Source organism: Coffea arabica, chromosome 2e, assembly GCF_036785885.1.
Source record: "Coffea arabica cultivar ET-39 chromosome 2e, Coffea Arabica ET-39 HiFi, whole genome shotgun sequence".
In the NCBI taxonomy this organism is placed as follows: Eukaryota; Viridiplantae; Streptophyta; class Magnoliopsida; order Gentianales; family Rubiaceae; genus Coffea; species Coffea arabica.
The window spans coordinates 11,376,042-11,393,642 of record NC_092313.1 but is presented as its reverse complement, the minus strand read 5'-3'; the positions used below and the strand labels follow the sequence as shown (position 1 = coordinate 11,393,642).

General features: G+C 34.9%; 4 protein-coding genes across 4 annotated transcripts; 2 read left to right on the top strand and 2 right to left on the bottom strand.

The window, feature by feature from the left end:
* Positions 1–1,605: 1,605 nt before the first annotated feature.
* On the bottom strand, positions 1,606–4,234 carry LOC113730946 (epoxide hydrolase 1-like). Its single transcript, XM_027255951.2, has 4 exons — positions 3,745–4,234; positions 2,821–2,988; positions 2,465–2,700; positions 1,606–2,077 (listed from the first exon to the last, which is right to left on the bottom strand). Exons 1-4 carry the CDS (start codon positions 4,027–4,029, stop codon positions 1,834–1,836), a joined length of 933 nt encoding a protein of 310 aa, XP_027111752.1. The 5' UTR covers positions 4,030–4,234; the 3' UTR covers positions 1,606–1,833.
* Positions 4,235–7,919: 3,685 nt separating this feature from the next.
* LOC113728559 (NADPH:quinone oxidoreductase-like) lies at positions 7,920–8,800 on the top strand. The gene is made up of 3 exons (XM_027252955.1): positions 7,920–7,952; positions 8,121–8,461; positions 8,719–8,800. Exons 1-3 carry the CDS (start codon positions 7,920–7,922, stop codon positions 8,798–8,800), a joined length of 456 nt encoding a protein of 151 aa, XP_027108756.1.
* A 3,234-nt stretch (positions 8,801–12,034) lies between these two features.
* Positions 12,035–13,091, top strand: LOC113730945 (NADPH:quinone oxidoreductase-like). Its single transcript, XM_027255950.2, has one exon. It carries the CDS (start codon positions 12,151–12,153, stop codon positions 12,769–12,771), a length of 621 nt encoding a protein of 206 aa, XP_027111751.1. The 5' UTR covers positions 12,035–12,150; the 3' UTR covers positions 12,772–13,091.
* Positions 13,092–13,291: 200 nt separating this feature from the next.
* LOC113730944 (epoxide hydrolase 1) lies at positions 13,292–17,192 on the bottom strand. The gene is made up of 4 exons (XM_027255949.2): positions 16,795–17,192; positions 14,570–14,737; positions 14,041–14,276; positions 13,292–13,809 (listed from the first exon to the last, which is right to left on the bottom strand). The coding sequence occupies exons 1-4, from the start codon at positions 17,080–17,082 to the stop codon at positions 13,563–13,565; spliced, it is 939 nt and encodes a 312-aa protein (XP_027111750.1). The 5' UTR covers positions 17,083–17,192; the 3' UTR covers positions 13,292–13,562.
* Positions 17,193–17,601: the final 409 nt, after the last annotated feature.

Below are 17,601 nucleotides of genomic sequence, written 5' to 3'. Positions count from 1 at the left end.
TTGAAGTTTGGTTGCAAAGATAATATTAAATAGGGATAATCTCGAAAACCTCCTTTGAGGTTTCTAACAGTTTCAGTTGGCACCCTCAGACTTTAAAAAATCTTACTTGTCTCCTTTATTTTAGTTTTTTTTTAGTTTCATTTACAATCCAATTTAAAATATAATATTAAAAAATCCATTTTGGAAGAGTAAATTTAGTATCATTCCAAATTTGTCCTTTTGTTGTCTTACTTTTTATTACCAAAACTGTGAACATATTGATAACAAATGAAAAATAAGAATAAAAGTATGAAGGTTTATTCTAATTGGATAAAATATAGTATTTTTTTAAATATCAAAAAGTTAATATTTGAAATTTTATTGATGTTTTTGCAAGTTAGATAGAAAATATCTTCTCTTGAGTTAATCTAAGAAGTTTTATAATTTTTTTACATATTTTTGAATTTTCCAATTTTTTTAAATCAATGGCTTGAAAAGAAAAAAGATACTTATATATGAACTTATTTATATTGTTTTTAGGCTAGTGCAAAAAGGTATTCTTATGGTTGTACATTATGGCAAGTTAGTTTTAAGAGCATTGTAAATCATTTATAATTTTAAGTAATTTAACATTTCTTGTTCAAACCAATGACATCAAAACTATTAAAGAGTTTTTCGATCTTATTATCAACTTTTGAATTTTTATTAAAGAACTATATTGATCAATTAACAAAAATTAAGAGATAAATTTAGTGTGTTATAATAATTAAGAAATCACAAGAAAAGGACAAATTTGGAATTTGTATTCTCTCTCTAAAACTGAGTCTTTTTAATATTATATTTTGAAATGGAATTTAAATGTTACAAAAAATTTAAGCTAAGGGAATCAAGTGAGATTTTTAAAAAGTTTGAAGGTGCCAAGTAAAACTACTGTTACAAACCTTAAGAGGACATTTCTGAAATTATACGGCAAAATACGTCGTCGTGAACTTTTAAGGTTACATCTCTGCCCTTAAAGATGGCAAACAATTTTTTTTTTCCCTCTTAACTATTCCTGCTTTAAATTGGCAAAACTGACGTCCTGCCAAAAAAAGAAAAAAAAAAAAGGTTGCATAACGTAAATAGGCAGACAAATATTTACTGTTTGGATAGGAGATTATATGAAATAATTATTATAACTTCTTTTATAATGTTATTTACATGAGATAAAAAAATTAATTGAAAATTATATTTGTGATATAAGTAAAATAACATTTGGGATAATTTGCCAATTTGACATTTAAATGGGAAGGAATGATTTCAGGAAAAGAAAACATTTTCTATGTCATTTATGTGTATTAGTTTTCCGATCAATCCAACACAAACATTTTACCACTCCTTTTGGATCATTCCTTCCTAGGGACAGAGAAGGAAAACCAAACTCCACATCATTTTGCAACAACCAGGCTCTTGTAAGCACATCCTTTTGTTATCATTGTTGCATCTCCTTCTTTTGGTGAATTTATAATTCAATCAAAGTTAATAAACATGGATAGACTAAAGAATAAATGGAAATGCTGATAATCTAAATTTTGCATTAACTCAAAAGTGTAAAGTTCGCAGGAAATTGAGAATAAGAACCAGACGTGCAGAAAATGATAATTTATTAAAGGATTTGTAGTGCAAACTACAACAATGGCAAAAGCTGAATGCCATGAGCTAGTTTAGCAGAGAAGTAGTGGATGAAATTGACAAGAAGAAAACACAAAATGTCCAGGACTTCAATATAGGATGACAGCAGCCAATGAACTTGAGAACCTTGGACAACAGGGCGTCAGAAATTAAGCCTGCTACCAACCACCTTGCATGTCCAGATCAACTATGGGTCTTGAGGAAATTGAGTATCAGCCCATTCACTTGATCTGGAAATTGCTCCTGAACAAAGTGGCTACCTTCAGGTACATAAACTGTCTTCAGATTAGGAGCAAAAAATTTTGTCTGTTCGCTTCTTATGTAGTCCTCCATTCCCGGGAATTTAAGGAAGTAATCTTTTTCACCCATTATCAGCAGTGCAGGAGCATCAACCTTTACTTCTGATGTATTGAGCTCTCTGTTTGCCCTACAAATAAAGTTATATACCAAATCAACCACTAGTTTTCAGAGAAGTGTGCACATTGATATATCTAGGACCATAAGCTACCCCCCACTGTTTTTGGCCAGCTTGTAGTGGAGTTGCTACAAGAGTTGCAAGCTACAAGTTGCAAACTTGGAATAGAGAATCATCACTGCAATAGTGGACACAAAAGTTGTGATCATGACTTTCAAAAATTGGGGTAAATGAGATTGTCATTTGCTACTCTTCATTGCAGGAGTTGCAGCAGTTCCACACCATGACTACTAGCTACTTGATAATCATCTCATCTAGGCAGTAGTATAAGAGTAACACATACCTGCGAGTAAGAATATGCACTTGCAATGAATTTAAAAAGTGTAACAATTCTTTTACCTGTAAGGCACTTGTAGAGCAGTTTGGAATCCAGATTTGTCATATAGTGCACCGTAGTTTTCAAGATCTTCTTCAGTGAACCAAGAGGGTAAAGGAGTAGATGAATCCACCATATCCATTATCTCCTGATTTTCTTTAGCTATTGGTATTTCACTCCTGGAGAACAGGATATATATGTTGCGCACAACTGTTTTGCAATCAAACCGACCAAAATCTGCTTCTGCTCTTCCAGGTTCCTAGAATCAAGAAATCTTGTAAGATGACATGATTACTTTCCTATTCTTTTAAAGAAAACTGAGCACGCTTACTGGAGATAACAAAGAAAGAAGTTGCTAGAAACAAAGATTGTTGTGTACCAGCCATCTGGACATATAAAAGCCTTCCGGAAGGAAGTCTTGCATTGGAGTGGGGTTTGGAGGCACAAAAGGTATGCCCAATGTTACAACTCCAGCAACCCTGTTTGGGTAGAGAAGGGCAAAATATTGTGCAACACGGGCTCCAAAATCTTTAGCTACGAGAAAAACCTGTGTATTCCAAAGGTATGCAGATTTGGCATTCATGTTCCACAAAACGAGCAAGCATCCAAATAAAGAAAGTACAATCACGTAACATACAAGGAAACATCAATTGAAAAAATCTCGTAATGGTATGCGCATGTGTGTGTATACATGTATGTCTGTATGTATGTATATATACAGAAATATTACTGTATAAAAGTGAAAGAGCAACTCCTTTTACATTATGTACTCTAGACGTTTAATGTCAACTTCACTCAAAACGGCAGAGCAATGAGTATGATAGCATATCTATCTTCTTCTTTCTAAGAAAGTCAGTCCCCAGTTGCATCAGATTAATGATTTATTCCGCGGATAAGGTACTTCAACGATTACCGTGCAGAAAATCTAAACTGGAAATGTAAGAAAGTCGTCAAGACCATGTTTGATTTGCATATTAGCAATATCATTCTAACATTCTTTCTCAAGTCCTTGTTCTTTCTTTTATTGTTAAACCATTTCTCAAGATTTATGGAAAATTTTGAAGGCATCTATACTACCATTGGCTCGACATGCATACAATTATCAAAGCCATGAACTGTTTCACTAAAAGAAATAATACCATGTTTTGATTTTCCTTCACTTCCTAACAAATTCAACTAGCAAAAGTTATCTAGCAGCAAATAGAGTTCAGAATATCTATATATAGAGCGAGAGAGAGAGCAGAAAAACACACTACTTCATAGCAGATTGTCGGCCGGGAATTGGGAAAGGGGAGAATAGTACCTTAGAAATGGCGAGAGCATCAAGAAGGGAGTCCAGATCATCGACAAAATCAGCATAGGTAGCCTCCCCGGGCACGGTTGGAGGGTCAGAGAGTCCATAGCCTCTGTAATCTGGAGCAATTGCTCTGTAGCCAGCCTTGGCCACAGCAATCATTTGGTGGCGCCAAGAATACCAGATCTCCGGAAACCCATGACAGAACAACACTGCTTTCGATCCTCCTCCAATCTCAGCTATGTGAAGCTTCAGACCGTTGACTTCAATATGCTTGTGCTGTATTTGATCCATTCCCACGAAACAAAACCCGAGAAGGAGGGGAGGGAACAAGAGTAAAGTGTGCTAAGTGTAACTGTTGTAGTCTATCCTGGAGTATTCGCTTCTACAAGGCTTGGGCGTGCACTTACTCTTACTTAAAAGTAAGTGGAAAACAATTCTCGACGGTGTTCGGTGGGAGATTCTGTAACTTTTGGTCTTGTCCTATTTGGATCGCTTTGACTGATGGCTAGAAGAAAGGTTTATTTATTGTCAAATCATGGCCAAACACCTCGCGCCACGTCGCTGCTTTGTTGAGCAGCGTGAACATATTATTAGTGCCGGGATAATTGCAGAAACCTCCCCTGAGATTTCTAACATTTGCACTGACCTCCCCTCTAGGTTTAGAAATTGCATTCACCTCCCCTGAACAGTAACAATTCGTTGCAGAAACCTCCCTGACAGCTTGATGTCCCATTAAAAAATTATTTGTAGAAGTGAGATAAAACATTTCTTCCAATTTTGCCCTCATCTTGCTTGACAATTATTATTTGCTTGACAATTGCTTAGCTTAACTAATTATCTAATTAGTTAATAGTTAAGCTAATTAACTATTAACTAATTAACTAATTATCTAATTAATTAATTAACTAATTTCTATTTATCTAATTTACTAATTAACTAATTATCTAATTATCTAATTAACTGAAGTTGTTGTCTGTCTGAAACTAACAAACTATTTGCATGTTAAACTAATTAACTGCTTAACTAATTAACTAATTAACTAACTAACTGATTAACAGACTATTTGCATGTTAAACTATATGCAGTACGCATTACCTATTTAAAGTATCGGCTCTTTATGGGTATTTTATTTTCAAACATTTAATTTATGATAAAAACATCAATGTTTGTAAGTAAAATTCAAAAAGTGTTACAGGAATATTCTTACAAAAAGGGAGGGGCATAAGGCCATAAATTAAATATTTGAAAGTAAGAATATTGATATTTTTTGTAACACTATTTGAATTTTACTTACAAATATTGATATTTTAATCATAAATTAAATGTTTGAAAGTAAAATACCCATAAAGAGCCGATACTTTAAATAGGTAATGCGTACTGCATATAGTTTAACATGCAAATAGTATGTTAATCAGTTAGTTAGTTAATTAGTTAAGCAGTTAATTAGTTAATTAGTTTAACATGCAAATAGTTTGTTAGTTTCAGACAAACAACAGTTTTAGTTAATTAGATAATTAGTAAATTAGATAAATAGAAATTAGTTAATTAGTTAATTAGTTAGTTAATTAGTTAAGCAGTTAATTAGTTAATTAGTTTAACATGCAAATAGTTTATTAGTTTTGGATAGACAATAGCTTTAGTTAATTAGATAAACAAAAATTAGTTAATTAATTAATTAGATAATTAGTTAGTTAATTAGTTAATTAATTAATTAGATAATTAGTTAGTTAATTAGTTAAGCAGTTAATTAGTTAATTAGTTTAACACGCAAATAATTTGTTAGTTTCGGACAGACAACAGCTTTAGTTAATTAGATAATTATTAATTAGTTAATTAGATAAATAGAAATTAGTTAATTAGTTAATTAATTAATTAAATAATTAGTTAATAGTTAATTAGATAATTAGTTAATAGTTAATTAGTTTAACTATGCAGAAATAGTTTGATTAGTTAATAACTATTAACAATTAGATAATTAGTTATTAGTTTAACTATGAAGAAATAGTTTGATTAGTTAATTAGTTAATTAGATAATTAGTTAATTAGATAAAATAGAAATTAGTTAATTAGATAATTAGATAATTAGTTAATTAATTTAACTGTGCAGAAATAGTTTGATTAGTTTAATTTGTTTAACAAATTAAACGTTGGTTTTGATGAAAGTACTCAAACCTTTCATCTGGTAAAGTCAAATCCAATAGGGGTACTCTAGTAATTTCACACACTTTTACCTTTTAAATTAGTTCCAACTTTTTTTAGGGGAGGTTAATGCAATTTCAAAATTGATAGGGGAGGTCAGTGCAAATATCAGAAATCTCAGGGGAGGTTTCTGCAATTATCCCTATTAGTGCCTCTATCCGAATTTATTTAGCCATTCAACTGTTAAAAAATAATAATTTGATTGTGATGTTTATATTTTTTATTGATTTTATTCTAATAAATTTAAAATTTAAATATAAATAATAACATACATATAATTAAAAAGAAGAGTTATATTAAAAAAAGAAATTTAAAAATATTTTAATTTTTTCAATATGATAAATATTTTAAGATATTTCAAAATGAAAAGTTGTGATTGGGCTAATTTATTTCCACGCGTCCATTTTTAAGTGGGACGCCGGGTCTACGCAAGTCCTGGCTGCAAATTATTTCATTTGATGCCTTCAATGGTTGAATACAGCCACGTGAAGGCTCAAGTGGCCGTTTCTTGACATGGACCGTGAACTGCTTTTTTTTTTTTTTTTTGAATGATGGACCAGCAATTGTCGTATACAACTTCTGTTGTTGCCGTAGTTGCGCTCATTTTCACCAGATCTAGGCTGGATCTACCTTCAAACCCTTTAACCAGAACCAACTGATAGCTTAGCCACTGAGCTTTGGCTACCAACTTGTTTGGATTATAGATTAGGGATTCGAACCCTACTTGTAATAAAAAAATTTAAAAGAAATATCAGGACACCATTTTAATTATCTAATCAGATCTATAACTAACTTTTTTCATAGATTCTTTAGACTCCTCCTCTATATAAAATATGATACTCCTTCTTCGTGTAAAATATGATAGATTAGATAATAAGAATTTTACGATTGATTGCAGTAAAAAAAAAAAGAAAAAACCACTGTAAGCTTGCATGGTCTCTTGACAATCACAGTCCAAGTCACGGACTGAATCACATCAAATCCCATGTGCGTCCAAGTCACGGACTGTATTAGTATTAATTTGCTGACACCGCTGCCGAAACATTCCACCAGCTCCACTCGAGGATCCTTGGCTTGACCCTCATGCCTAAAAAGAACAACTTAAGAATTAATACTTACAATCAATCATGAATTAAAATCTATCCGAAACTAATAGGTATAGGGCTCACCCTTGTAGCAACACAATAACAAACGCAAGTAGTTTTCTATTATATTGCACATTGGTTAATATTTATAGCCTTAAAAGTTAAAACACAATGCAAATCTTTTCAGCCGGAATCCCTCAAATTTAAACAAGAAATTTTGATGCAAGGTAGACTCCAAAAGTGCCATATAGCCCATGTTTGCATGGTAAACCAAACAGCAAATATAGGACTCTAACAGGATAGCAAAGCGAGGAGTGAAAACACAACTACATAAGCACGTACCACCAATGGCACTTCAAGAGAAATAGGAAGACGCTTAAGAAACTTGCTTCATGGTTCAAGCATTGAATTACAATACCAACAGACTATTGGTACCTAAATTTGATCATGATGTTAATCTAAAGATGTGAAGCCTGTTGCACCAGAGGCACACGGGATCTTCAGTGCCACTTTTTTCGTGACAGTTCAGTGCCACGTCTATATTTATGCAAAGTGTCCTGTTTATTTAATTTATCATATGCTATTTATTTAAATTTCTTCTACCATCACGTGATAAGTGGAATTAGCACTGAATTTGGCACCGAACAGTGGCACAGAGGATCCCAACTGCACCAGAAGTAACTCACTTTTTAAGGGGTCCTGCAGTTGCCTGGATACCCATCTGTATTGAGACGACTTGGAGAGAGAGCTCTTTTTGTTACTATTTAAATCGATGTTTATGAAGGTTGTGTTATTAGCTGCTGGTTTATGTTTTGCTCTCTTCTTACATGGCATAGAATCAACTCTTCGGGGCATTTATGAGTTCTCTCTGTACAGACCAGAATTAGGCCGATACTGATGACTACTGCCTTTATGAACAAGTCTAAATTGGTCAGAATTATTGAAATACTAAATAAGCAGATCAATACTTGCCTAAAAACAATCTTGTGATTTCGGTCCATCCGTTGCCAAATATCTTCTATGCACGCATGTAATGTTTAGATATTAATTCACAAATTTGGCAACGGATATTTGTATTCGGGATAAGTTAATGTTTAGATTCGGGATAAGATCCGCCAAGCAGATGGTATTCTTTTTGCTTCCCCAGAGTACAATTATTCGGTTTCCGGACCCCTGAAAAATGCTATCGACTGGGGATCAAGACCCCCCAATGTTTGGGCTGATAAGGCTGCTGCACTTGTGAGTGCTGCTGGAGGTTCTGGTGGGAATAGACAACAATATCACATCCGTCAGATTGGAGTTTTTCTTGATCTTCACTTCATCAATAAGCCTGAGTTTTTCCTCCGGAGGCCTTTAGCCCCGCCCCAGAAGTGTGATAGGGATGGTAACTTGATCGATGAGGTAATCAGAGAGAAATTGAAGGAGGTTCATTTGTCTTTGTATGCATTTACCTTGAGACTCCAGGGCAAGTCGAAATGATACATATATACTATCAATACCGTCTGAAATTGTATTTACTTTCTTCTTCTCTTCTGCTAGCTAGCATATCATTTCACATGGCCTAAAGAATACATTTTGACTCATTCCTGGAGTTCACAAGAAATGATTCACAGTATTTTGAAATATCTCTGACCCTTTTCGGTTTTCAGGGCATCATATGTTCTTTGCTTTTTAGTTTGTATTCCTTCTGGTGTAGACTACCATTTGGAAAATTTGCCAAGTTCTTGCAAAATGCTTCTGAAATTGCAAACCAGAATTCCATCCTTGGGTGGTTGTAATTAGGTATCCTTCTTGGACAGAAACAAAGCGTATCTTATCCACTGTTGTGATTGTGAATGAATCCAATAAACTTTGTGATCTTAGTAGTATTTGATCAACGTATATCTAATTCTCCAAACATGAGGGGAGCTCGTTTCAATTTCATAAATCCAGGGGACTCATTCCAAATAAGACAGAATTACTACCATATATAAGCCGGCCCTAAATTAATAAAATGGATAGATGTTGTTTGCTTAAGACTCAATTATTTTTTAATTGCCCATGGGGTGGGGGGCGTATTTTACACACCAAAAGAGCTAATTAGTGCCAAGTTTACATATTATTCTATTACATGTAGCCTTTTGTTGAAGTTAAATGCTTAATAAAATGATATATGCTATATTTCATGATTTGGTTTTGGAGTATAAAGAGTGTATTTGATCAAAATTAACCGTTCAATATAGAGTGTGTTTGGATTGTAAATTATTTGAGATATTTTTATTATAGGACCTTTTGTGATGTGATGTATGAGAGATAAAAAGATAATTAAAAAGATAAAAAGGTGTATTGAAAATTGTAATGGTGATGTAAGCAAATATATTTGGACAAATAATCTCCCGTTTCAGAATTTTGACTATATCTGGAGTTCTAAGCCTCTATTTGAGGGGGAAAAAAAAACCCTTCATTTAAGATGATTTTTAGTGCACGGAAAAGCTAAGACCTAGATCAAGAATTGTCGGGAAAGCACCCAAACCCAATTTGAATGTATGATGGGTCGAAAACGGATAAGAAATTAGAACGTCATATTGATCATTCCATCCTGAATTAGTCATGATTTTTGCTTCATATCTAAGAGTTATAGTCCTTAAATGGATGCAAGGCCAAATCCATTGTAAACGTACGATCCATATCTACAACTTTCATAAGGGCTTATGTCAAGATTACGTTGTTTTGGAGGGGGAAAGTTGCTGCCAAAGTGTAGTTTTGATATCCAAATTGTGATACATGAGTAGTTTTAATTTCCAAATTTTGGATAAAAATAAATTTGATATCCAAAGTCTGGGGATTAAAACTGCTCGTATGTCACAATTTCTCTTCAGAAGTCAAACTAATTTTCCCCACGACTAGTCTAAATTCAGTAGCAAATTCATAGTAGGAATCATGAAACTCGAACATTTTCAAAAGGTTTGGAGGAAATGTTTTCAAGTTTGTTTTCTCTTGTTTCCTTCGTACAATTAGGAGCCGTCACTCTTGGAATAATGTGGGTTAGAATTTTCTCTTTTAGTATAGCACTGAGGGCACGCAAAAAAAAAAAAAAAAGAACGCGAGTTTGACCTTGTGGTCTCAATCTCTTCCTCAGCCATTCCGCCTACACATCCATTCGACACTCCGAGAGCTCTTCCATTCTGTCTGAAACCGCAATCATCCTCTTCCAAGTAAGGAAACTCACTCAGCAAAGTCAACACAGGAATCAGGAGCAAAGACAGCAAGAATTGTCTAACTAACCAATTAGATGATTGCCTCAGTGGGCTATTGGTTCAGTGGCCACCACCTAGTTGGTGGGGTGGAACCTTGCCTCCCATCAAAAATACCACATTTAATTGACTTGTTTAAAAAAAAAAATTTAGGCGGGTGTGCTTAGGCCTGTCAACGGGTCGGGTCTAGACCCGGATCCGGACCGGATCCGTGAAATTATTGCGGGTATGGGTAGGGATTTAATTCCGTTTCCCGGATCCGGATCCGGATCCGTTTTGTCAAACCAAAAAACGGGTCGGATACGGAATATAGTATTTCGGCCCGTATTAGACCCGGATCCGGATATAAATGAATTAATAATTTAAAAAATATATATTTATCAATATAATTTGATTAGGGTGATGTATTTTAATAAAGTTAATTTGATTTCTTTTCTTATTTGATTTTTTCTTTGCATTAGTTAGAAATTAGTTTACAAATATATTTTTTTCTCATTTTTATTAGAAATTATAAAATTTGGTAAATTTGTTCGGGTAGACCCGGATCCGGATCCGGGACCCGCCGGATCCGGATCCGGAACGTAGAATAAAAGACCCGTCGGGTAAACGGGTCGGATCCGGATCCGGCATAGTATTTCGGGTCCGGGTCCGGAATAATGAATTCCGGCCCGGACCCGACCCGTTGACACCCCTAGGTGTGCTGTGCATTCGTCTGGTCCAATGGTGGTTCAGTCCCATCCGGATTATCCCTAGGCGAATTTCAAATCTTCAATCAAATTCCTTAATTCAAATGATTACTGAATTCGACTAAGGGTCTGTTTGATAATATAAAAAAGTGCTGAAACTGAACCTTTTCAGACATTCAAATATTTTGAGTGTTTGATAAATAAAAATCCATCTGCTGAACTTGTTAAACAGTGCTAAACTTGTGTGTGTTTTCTTCAGTACAAGAATCCTAACTGAATGCTTAATTCTGATAAAAATCAAAAGAATTACTTCAACTACCTTATCTTATCTACCAAATCTACCTTTGTTTGTTAATTATGTTCAAAATTATTATCTAATTAAACAATCTGATATTCTCTATTTAATGGTTTTCTGTTTCTCTTTTATCCCTTTTTAATGACTTTCACATTTTCTCCATACTCCTCATATAATATATTCATCTTTTATATTAATTTGATTTAAAAAAAATATTGTCATTTTTATACCTAACATTTTAAACTAATTAAATCATATGTTCTATTTCATTTTTGAATGAAAAAATATAAGGGCAAAATTATCAAATTAAATTTATTAAATATTTAGTTATAAATATTTATCAAACAATATAAATAAGTTTAGCATTAAAATTCAGACATCATATATTTCTTTTCAGTACTTAAAATTTAGTAAATTAATTGTTTCAGTATTCAAACTTCAGAGTTCAGATTCAGTTTTATTAAACGGAACCTAAGTCCTTGTTTGATAACTCAATTCAACATTTAAATTTAATAGATTCAGATCTTAACGTGTTCAGACATGTTTGATAACTAAAAATTGAATATCTGAATTAATTAAGTGGCATTAAATTTTCTAAACAAAACTTGCTTTAAAAAAATAAGTGATAAGTTATTTACTTATCATTGAATGTGATATATACCCAAATATATTAGATTTAATACTTAACAATTTAATAATTTAATGAATTTTCACACAATCTTTTGCTGTTGAAGTCAGGCCTGACGACAGCTCAAGGCTGAAGTACTAGCATTTATAGGCCCGCCCAATCCAAACTAATGAAAATAGATATGATGTTGTTCGTTTAAGACTCCACAGCTGAATTTTGTGCGACATTCTAGTCTTCTATATAGGGGGCGGGTGGTCAGTCTTTCTTGGGTTTGTCTGAATCAATCATGGGAGAGGCAGCAAAAACCAATCCTCCAGCTGTGCCCGAAGAAGCCCCCATCAGAGTTGCAGCCATCTGTGGCTCCCTCCGTAAGGGCTCTTGTAATCGAGGCCTCATCCGGGCAGCAATTGAGATATCCAATGAGTCAATAGGTGGCATGATCATAGAGTATATAGACATTTCACCTTTACCATTGTTGAATACAGATTTAGAAGTGAATGGGACTTTTCCCCCAGAAGTTGAGGCTTTTCGGGATAAGATTCGCCAAGCAGATAGCGTTCTTTTTGCTTCGCCAGACTACAACTATTCTGTCACTGCACCTCTGAAAAATGCTATCGATTGGGGATCAAGACCCCCCAATGTTTGGGCTGATAAGGCTGCTGCACTTGTAGGTGCTGCCGGAGGTACTGGTGGGGCTCTTCAACAGTATCATGTCCGCCAGATTGGAGTCTTTCTTAATCTTCATTTCATCAATAAGCCTGAGTTTTTCCTCCGGAGGCCTTTAGCCCCGCCCCAGAAGTGTGATGAAGATGGTAACTTGATCGATGGGGAAGTCAGAGAGAGGTTGAAGGAGGTTCTTTTGTCTTTATATGCATTTACCTTGAGACTCCAGGGCAAGTCTAAATGATATATGTTCCGTTACTTTCTCCTTCTCATCTGCTAGCACGTCATTTCACACGGTCTAATGAATAAAATTTGATTCTTTCATCACTGGAGTTAATAGTGTTGGGAAGAGCTATAACTTACTTTCGGTTTTCAGGGCATCATATGTTGTTTGTTTCTTGTTTGTTCGTATTCCTTCTGGGGCAGGCTACTACTTGGGATTGGGAATTTGCCAAGTTCTTGCAAAATGCTTCTAGGAGGTTTTTGTAATTCTGTATCCTTCGTGGACGAAAATAAATGTACCTTAGTTTAATGTTGTATGCATGAATGCACTGATTCGGCAAATGTAGCATTTTCCACCATGCCTTGAAGATTGGCATGTAGCAATTTCCCATCCCAGATTCTTGTAAAACACAGACAACAGTGATGAAAAGGTGAACAAGCGAGGCCAAAAATGAAGTCCTATTCAAATCCTGTATCCTTGTCAATTTCAATTAAATGTACTCTCTTTTATTAAACTCGGCAAACGAACAAACTCAAGGGAAAGCATACAATACAATAGGTACTTAATATTTCGTGAACAAAGTAGGTGTATGGATGCAGACCGCGAAAATCATGGTCTTTTTAACAGGAGAAAATCTCCTGTGTCTTCATGGATAAGATCTTTTAGAAAAGTAAATGGCCTTAGATAAGTAGTAAAGACGAGATTTGCAGGAAAAGTAACTTCAATGAACTACAGCATTCAGCCTCCAAACCACCAAAAACAGAGCATCAAATAGTTCAGGAGCTATGGACCCTTTTTGTTGCACATATAGATTAACTATGGGTCTTTAAGAAATTGAGTATCAGCTCATTCACTTGGTCCGGAAATTGTTCTTGAACAAAGTGGCTACCTTCGGGTATGAATACTGTCTCCAACCTGGGAACAAACATTTTAGCTTGATCACTTCTAATATAGCCCCCCATACTTGGGAATTTGATGCAATAATCTTTTTCACCCATTATCAACAGTGCAGGAGCATCAACCTTGACTTCTGGTACGTTGAACACTTCTTGCAATGACCTACAAAGAAATGTGCATTATGCTAACTGACTAATTCCTTACCAAAGCACGAAACTAGTTTCTAGAGCCGCCATAAAGTACTTTTAGCTACCCTGTTGTTTAGATGAGCTAAGAGATCTTGAGTGAACAATCAGAACTATAATCTGGTGTTGTGGCACAATGATTTCAGGATAAAGAGAGCATGTAAGAAATTGGTAACGTTTTAAATGAGAAGTATTTTTATTCGCTTACCTATATGGAACCTTTAGAGCAGTTTGGAATCCAGATTTTTCATAGAGAGCACCATAATTTGCAAGATCTTCTTCGGTGAACCAAGAGGGTAGAGGAGTAGATGAATCCACTAAATCCATTATCTCCTGATTTTTCTCAGCTACTGGTACGTCAGGTCTGGAGAACAGGATATAGATGTTGCGCACGACTGTTTTAGGATCAAGTCGACCAAAATCAGCTTCAGCTCTTCCAGGTTCCTAAGATAGAGATATTTATTGAGATGCATTGACATTTTTCCTATAGTGGAAAACTCTCTTGAGATGCATAGGTTTCCTCTTCTATTTTGCTACATAAAAGAGCAAGAGTTTCCTGAAACTTGGAAACCTTGCCACATAAAAGAGCAAGCGTTTGCTGAAGCTCGGAAACCTTTACTTTGGATTATGCTGAAAATGGTTTCAAGATTCACCATCCCCATCCCAAAATTTCATAAATGTACCACCAGAAAGAAAAGTGTCAAAAAAAAAATAAGTGAAGAAAGAGACTTTCATACCTCCCATCTGGCCATATAGAAGCCTTCAGGAAGGCCCTCTTTCAGTGGAGGAAGAACTGGTGGGAAGAAAGGTATACCCAAAGTCACAACTCCTGCAACCCTCTCTGGGTGGAGAAGCACAAAAAGGTATGCAACCCTAGCTCCAAAATCTTTCGCTATGAGAAAAACCTGTGTACAACACAAAGATATACACGTGATATAAGCTCCTGAAAAACACCAACAAATTGCGGCAAGTAGAAATCATCTAGCATACAAACAACAATCAACCTTAATCCGCGTTCGTGTAAGATGGGGACTTACCTACTACTTTTTCATATTGATCTGCTAGTAATTGGTGAGTTGGTGCTAGATATTAAAATTGGTTACATTTCCCCCGAATTTCAACAGAGTTTTCATTTTCTTCTTCGTCAGCTACAAAATTACTGAAACTTATGTCGGACAATGAACAATTACCATGTCATTTTCTATGTACTCCCTCCATTGGGTTATTTTGGATGAGTGCAGAACAGAGAATGCAAATGTGAATGGCAGAAATCTAATCAAACCAGTCTAATATCCATAAGCTCTCTCGAAAGCTAGATCATATTTTCTCATTAATCTTGATTTGAGTCGCGCATATACCATGCGAGACACCTTCCATGATCTTTTTATTGAGATAAATGAAAGCCAAAATCTTTAGCAATGAGAAAAACCTGTTTATAACACGATCATTTTGATCTCCTGGTGGGTTGGTTTCACATTCCCCCTGAATTTTAAGATAGAGAAAATTGTAGTTTTGGTATCAAATACTTGGAACATTAGCAATTTTAGATCCTAAAGTTTGGACGAAAGCAAATCCAAAACCAAATGTTTCAATTTTTAAGCACGTTAAATCCAATTAACGATTTTGACAAATTTTTACCGGAATCCAGTCATGTGGGCAGCACATGACCGTGGATACATTTTAACAAAAGGTTTTTTTAAAAACAAAAACAAAAAAAGAAAAAATGTTGGTGGCCATAATCTGTAATTAAAGGGCACTAATTAGTGCCATTTAATTAGACTAATTACTTGGCATGTGACTAATTAGCGCCCATTAATTACAAATTATGATCAACAACCTTTTTTCTTTTTTCTTTTCAAAATTTACCTACCCGAACGCGCTTCCCACGCGACCAGATTTCGATAACAATTTGCCAAAACTAGTCAACTGGACTAAATGTGCTTAAAAATTGAAACCTTTGGTACTAGATTTTCTCTCGTCCATACTTTAGAGAATAAAAAAGTCTAAAACTGCCGATGCTCCACACATTTGGTTTCAAAACTGCAATTTTTTCTTTTATACTTTTCATTCATTTATTCTTTGTCAGCATCAAAATAACCAAAACTTAATGCCAAATAATGAACAATTACTATAGTACTCCCAGTTGGTGATTATTTAGGACGAATGCAAAGCAGAGAATTCAATATGGATCGCACAAATCTAGTCAAACTAGTCTGATCTCCATAAGCTCTCTGGAAAACTCAACTGGATTTTCTCATTATGAGTCTTAATTTGTGCCCATACACTTTGTCAGACGCAAGGTTTTCAAAATCGGGATCCTACCTAGGATTGTTTTTTGGTTTGCAAGATCGGATCGTAGAATCGGTAGATCCTACAAAAAATGTAATAAATTGTCATATTAATAATTTTTAAGTTTGCAATTCATAAATATAGTAACAAATAATGTAATTCATGTGCAATCAATATAATTATATTGTTAATTAAGGTTAATTCATTTCTAAAGGCTCTAAACCATATTAATTTATTATAATAAAGACACAAAACACTAGCTCCATGTGATAACCTATAACAAAGATCATTTATTCACTTTAGTGAATTATACGAGTCAAATTTAAAGATTCATCAAATTTTCTAGGTTTGGAATTAGGTTTAATTATTTACATGGATTTAAAGCACTCTGAATATAATTTACAACGCAATAAACGACACTCAATTTTGAGTTTTCTACACAAAAATAGAGTCAAAATATTAAAATTGTTATTTAATTTATTGAAAATAATAGAATCGTATTATAATCGTAGATTGGATCGTTAGCCTTAATCCGGATCGTAGGATCGTACGATCCTACTATCCGTATCGGGATCCTAACAACATAGGTCAGACGCCTTATACCACCCCTCTTTTGAATGAGAAACATGAAACCCAAAATAAATGTAAAAGGATACAGACTCCATTAAAGTACCTTGGAAATGCCAAGAACATCAAGGAGGGAATAAAGATCACTGATGAAGTCAGAGTAGGTAGCCTCCTGGGGTACAGATGGTGGGTCGGACAGTCCATATCCTCTGTAATCGGGTGCAATGGCTCTATAACCAGCTTTGGCTACTGCAACCATCTGATGACGCCAAGAATACCAAATCTCTGGAAACCCATGACAGAACAATACAGCTTTTGACTCATTTTCTCCAATCTCAGCTACATGGAGCTTCAGCCCGTTCACTTCAATGAACTTGTGTTGAATCTGATCCATTTGCAGGAGGAAAATTCAAGAAAGACAAGAGAGATACAAATAGTATGGGCAGAAGGGAGTATTTACTTAGTACTTCTAAGTAGTCCAACTCTCTCTTAACCTTTTCTAAACTGAAGTTTAGAAATTCGGCTTTTATAAACCTAATCCCAGAAGAAACCTCAAAAGCCGGCAACTCTTGAGGTCCTCCCAGGGACTTATAAACCAAACCCAAACTCCTCCCAGAACCGATGTGGGATGGCAAACCCCACAAGGGCAAGCCAGTAAGGCAGCTGCTGCTAAGAAGTGAAGACCCCTCACGACACTCAGTAAACTATCCCTGCATGAATTTGCCTCTTGACCTTTTCTAAACTGAAGTTTAGAAATTCGGCTTTTATAAACCTAATCCCAAAAGAAACCTCAAAAGCCGGCAACTCTTGAGGTCCTCCCAGGGACTCTAAGTAGTCCAACTCAATGCGTCATGTTTTGGATCTTGCACCTTTATTTCTCGGCGGTGGTCCCGTCCACGGTGGAAAATTCACT

What these genes read in the sequence shown, in the direction of transcription:
- LOC113730944 (XM_027255949.2), bottom strand. Translation starts at nt 17,082, where the DNA reads ATGGATCAGATTCAACACAAGTTCATTGAAGTGAACGGGCTGAAGCTC. An exon ending in ATGTTCTTGGCATTTCCAAG is followed by an intron (nt 14,738 to 16,794) that starts GTACTTTAATGG and finishes TGTTGTACACAG; the next exon opens with GTTTTTCTCATAGCGAAAGA. An exon ending in TCTATATGGCCAGATGGGAG is followed by an intron (nt 14,277 to 14,569) that starts GTATGAAAGTCT and finishes TCTCTATCTTAG; the next exon opens with GAACCTGGAAGAGCTGAAGC.
- LOC113728559 (XM_027252955.1), top strand. Translation starts at nt 7,920, where the DNA reads ATGACTACTGCCTTTATGAACAAGTCTAAATTG. An exon ending in TTATGAACAAGTCTAAATTG is followed by an intron (nt 7,953 to 8,120) that starts GTCAGAATTATT and finishes GTTAATGTTTAG; the next exon opens with ATTCGGGATAAGATCCGCCA. An exon ending in AAGGAGGTTCATTTGTCTTT is followed by an intron (nt 8,462 to 8,718) that starts GTATGCATTTAC and finishes CTTCTGGTGTAG; the next exon opens with ACTACCATTTGGAAAATTTG.
- LOC113730945 (XM_027255950.2), top strand. Translation starts at nt 12,151, where the DNA reads ATGGGAGAGGCAGCAAAAACCAATCCTCCAGCTGTGCCCGAAGAAGCC.
- LOC113730946 (XM_027255951.2), bottom strand. Translation starts at nt 4,029, where the DNA reads ATGGATCAAATACAGCACAAGCATATTGAAGTCAACGGTCTGAAGCTT. An exon ending in ATGCTCTCGCCATTTCTAAG is followed by an intron (nt 2,989 to 3,744) that starts GTACTATTCTCC and finishes TGGAATACACAG; the next exon opens with GTTTTTCTCGTAGCTAAAGA. An exon ending in TTTATATGTCCAGATGGCTG is followed by an intron (nt 2,701 to 2,820) that starts GTACACAACAAT and finishes TCTTGATTCTAG; the next exon opens with GAACCTGGAAGAGCAGAAGC.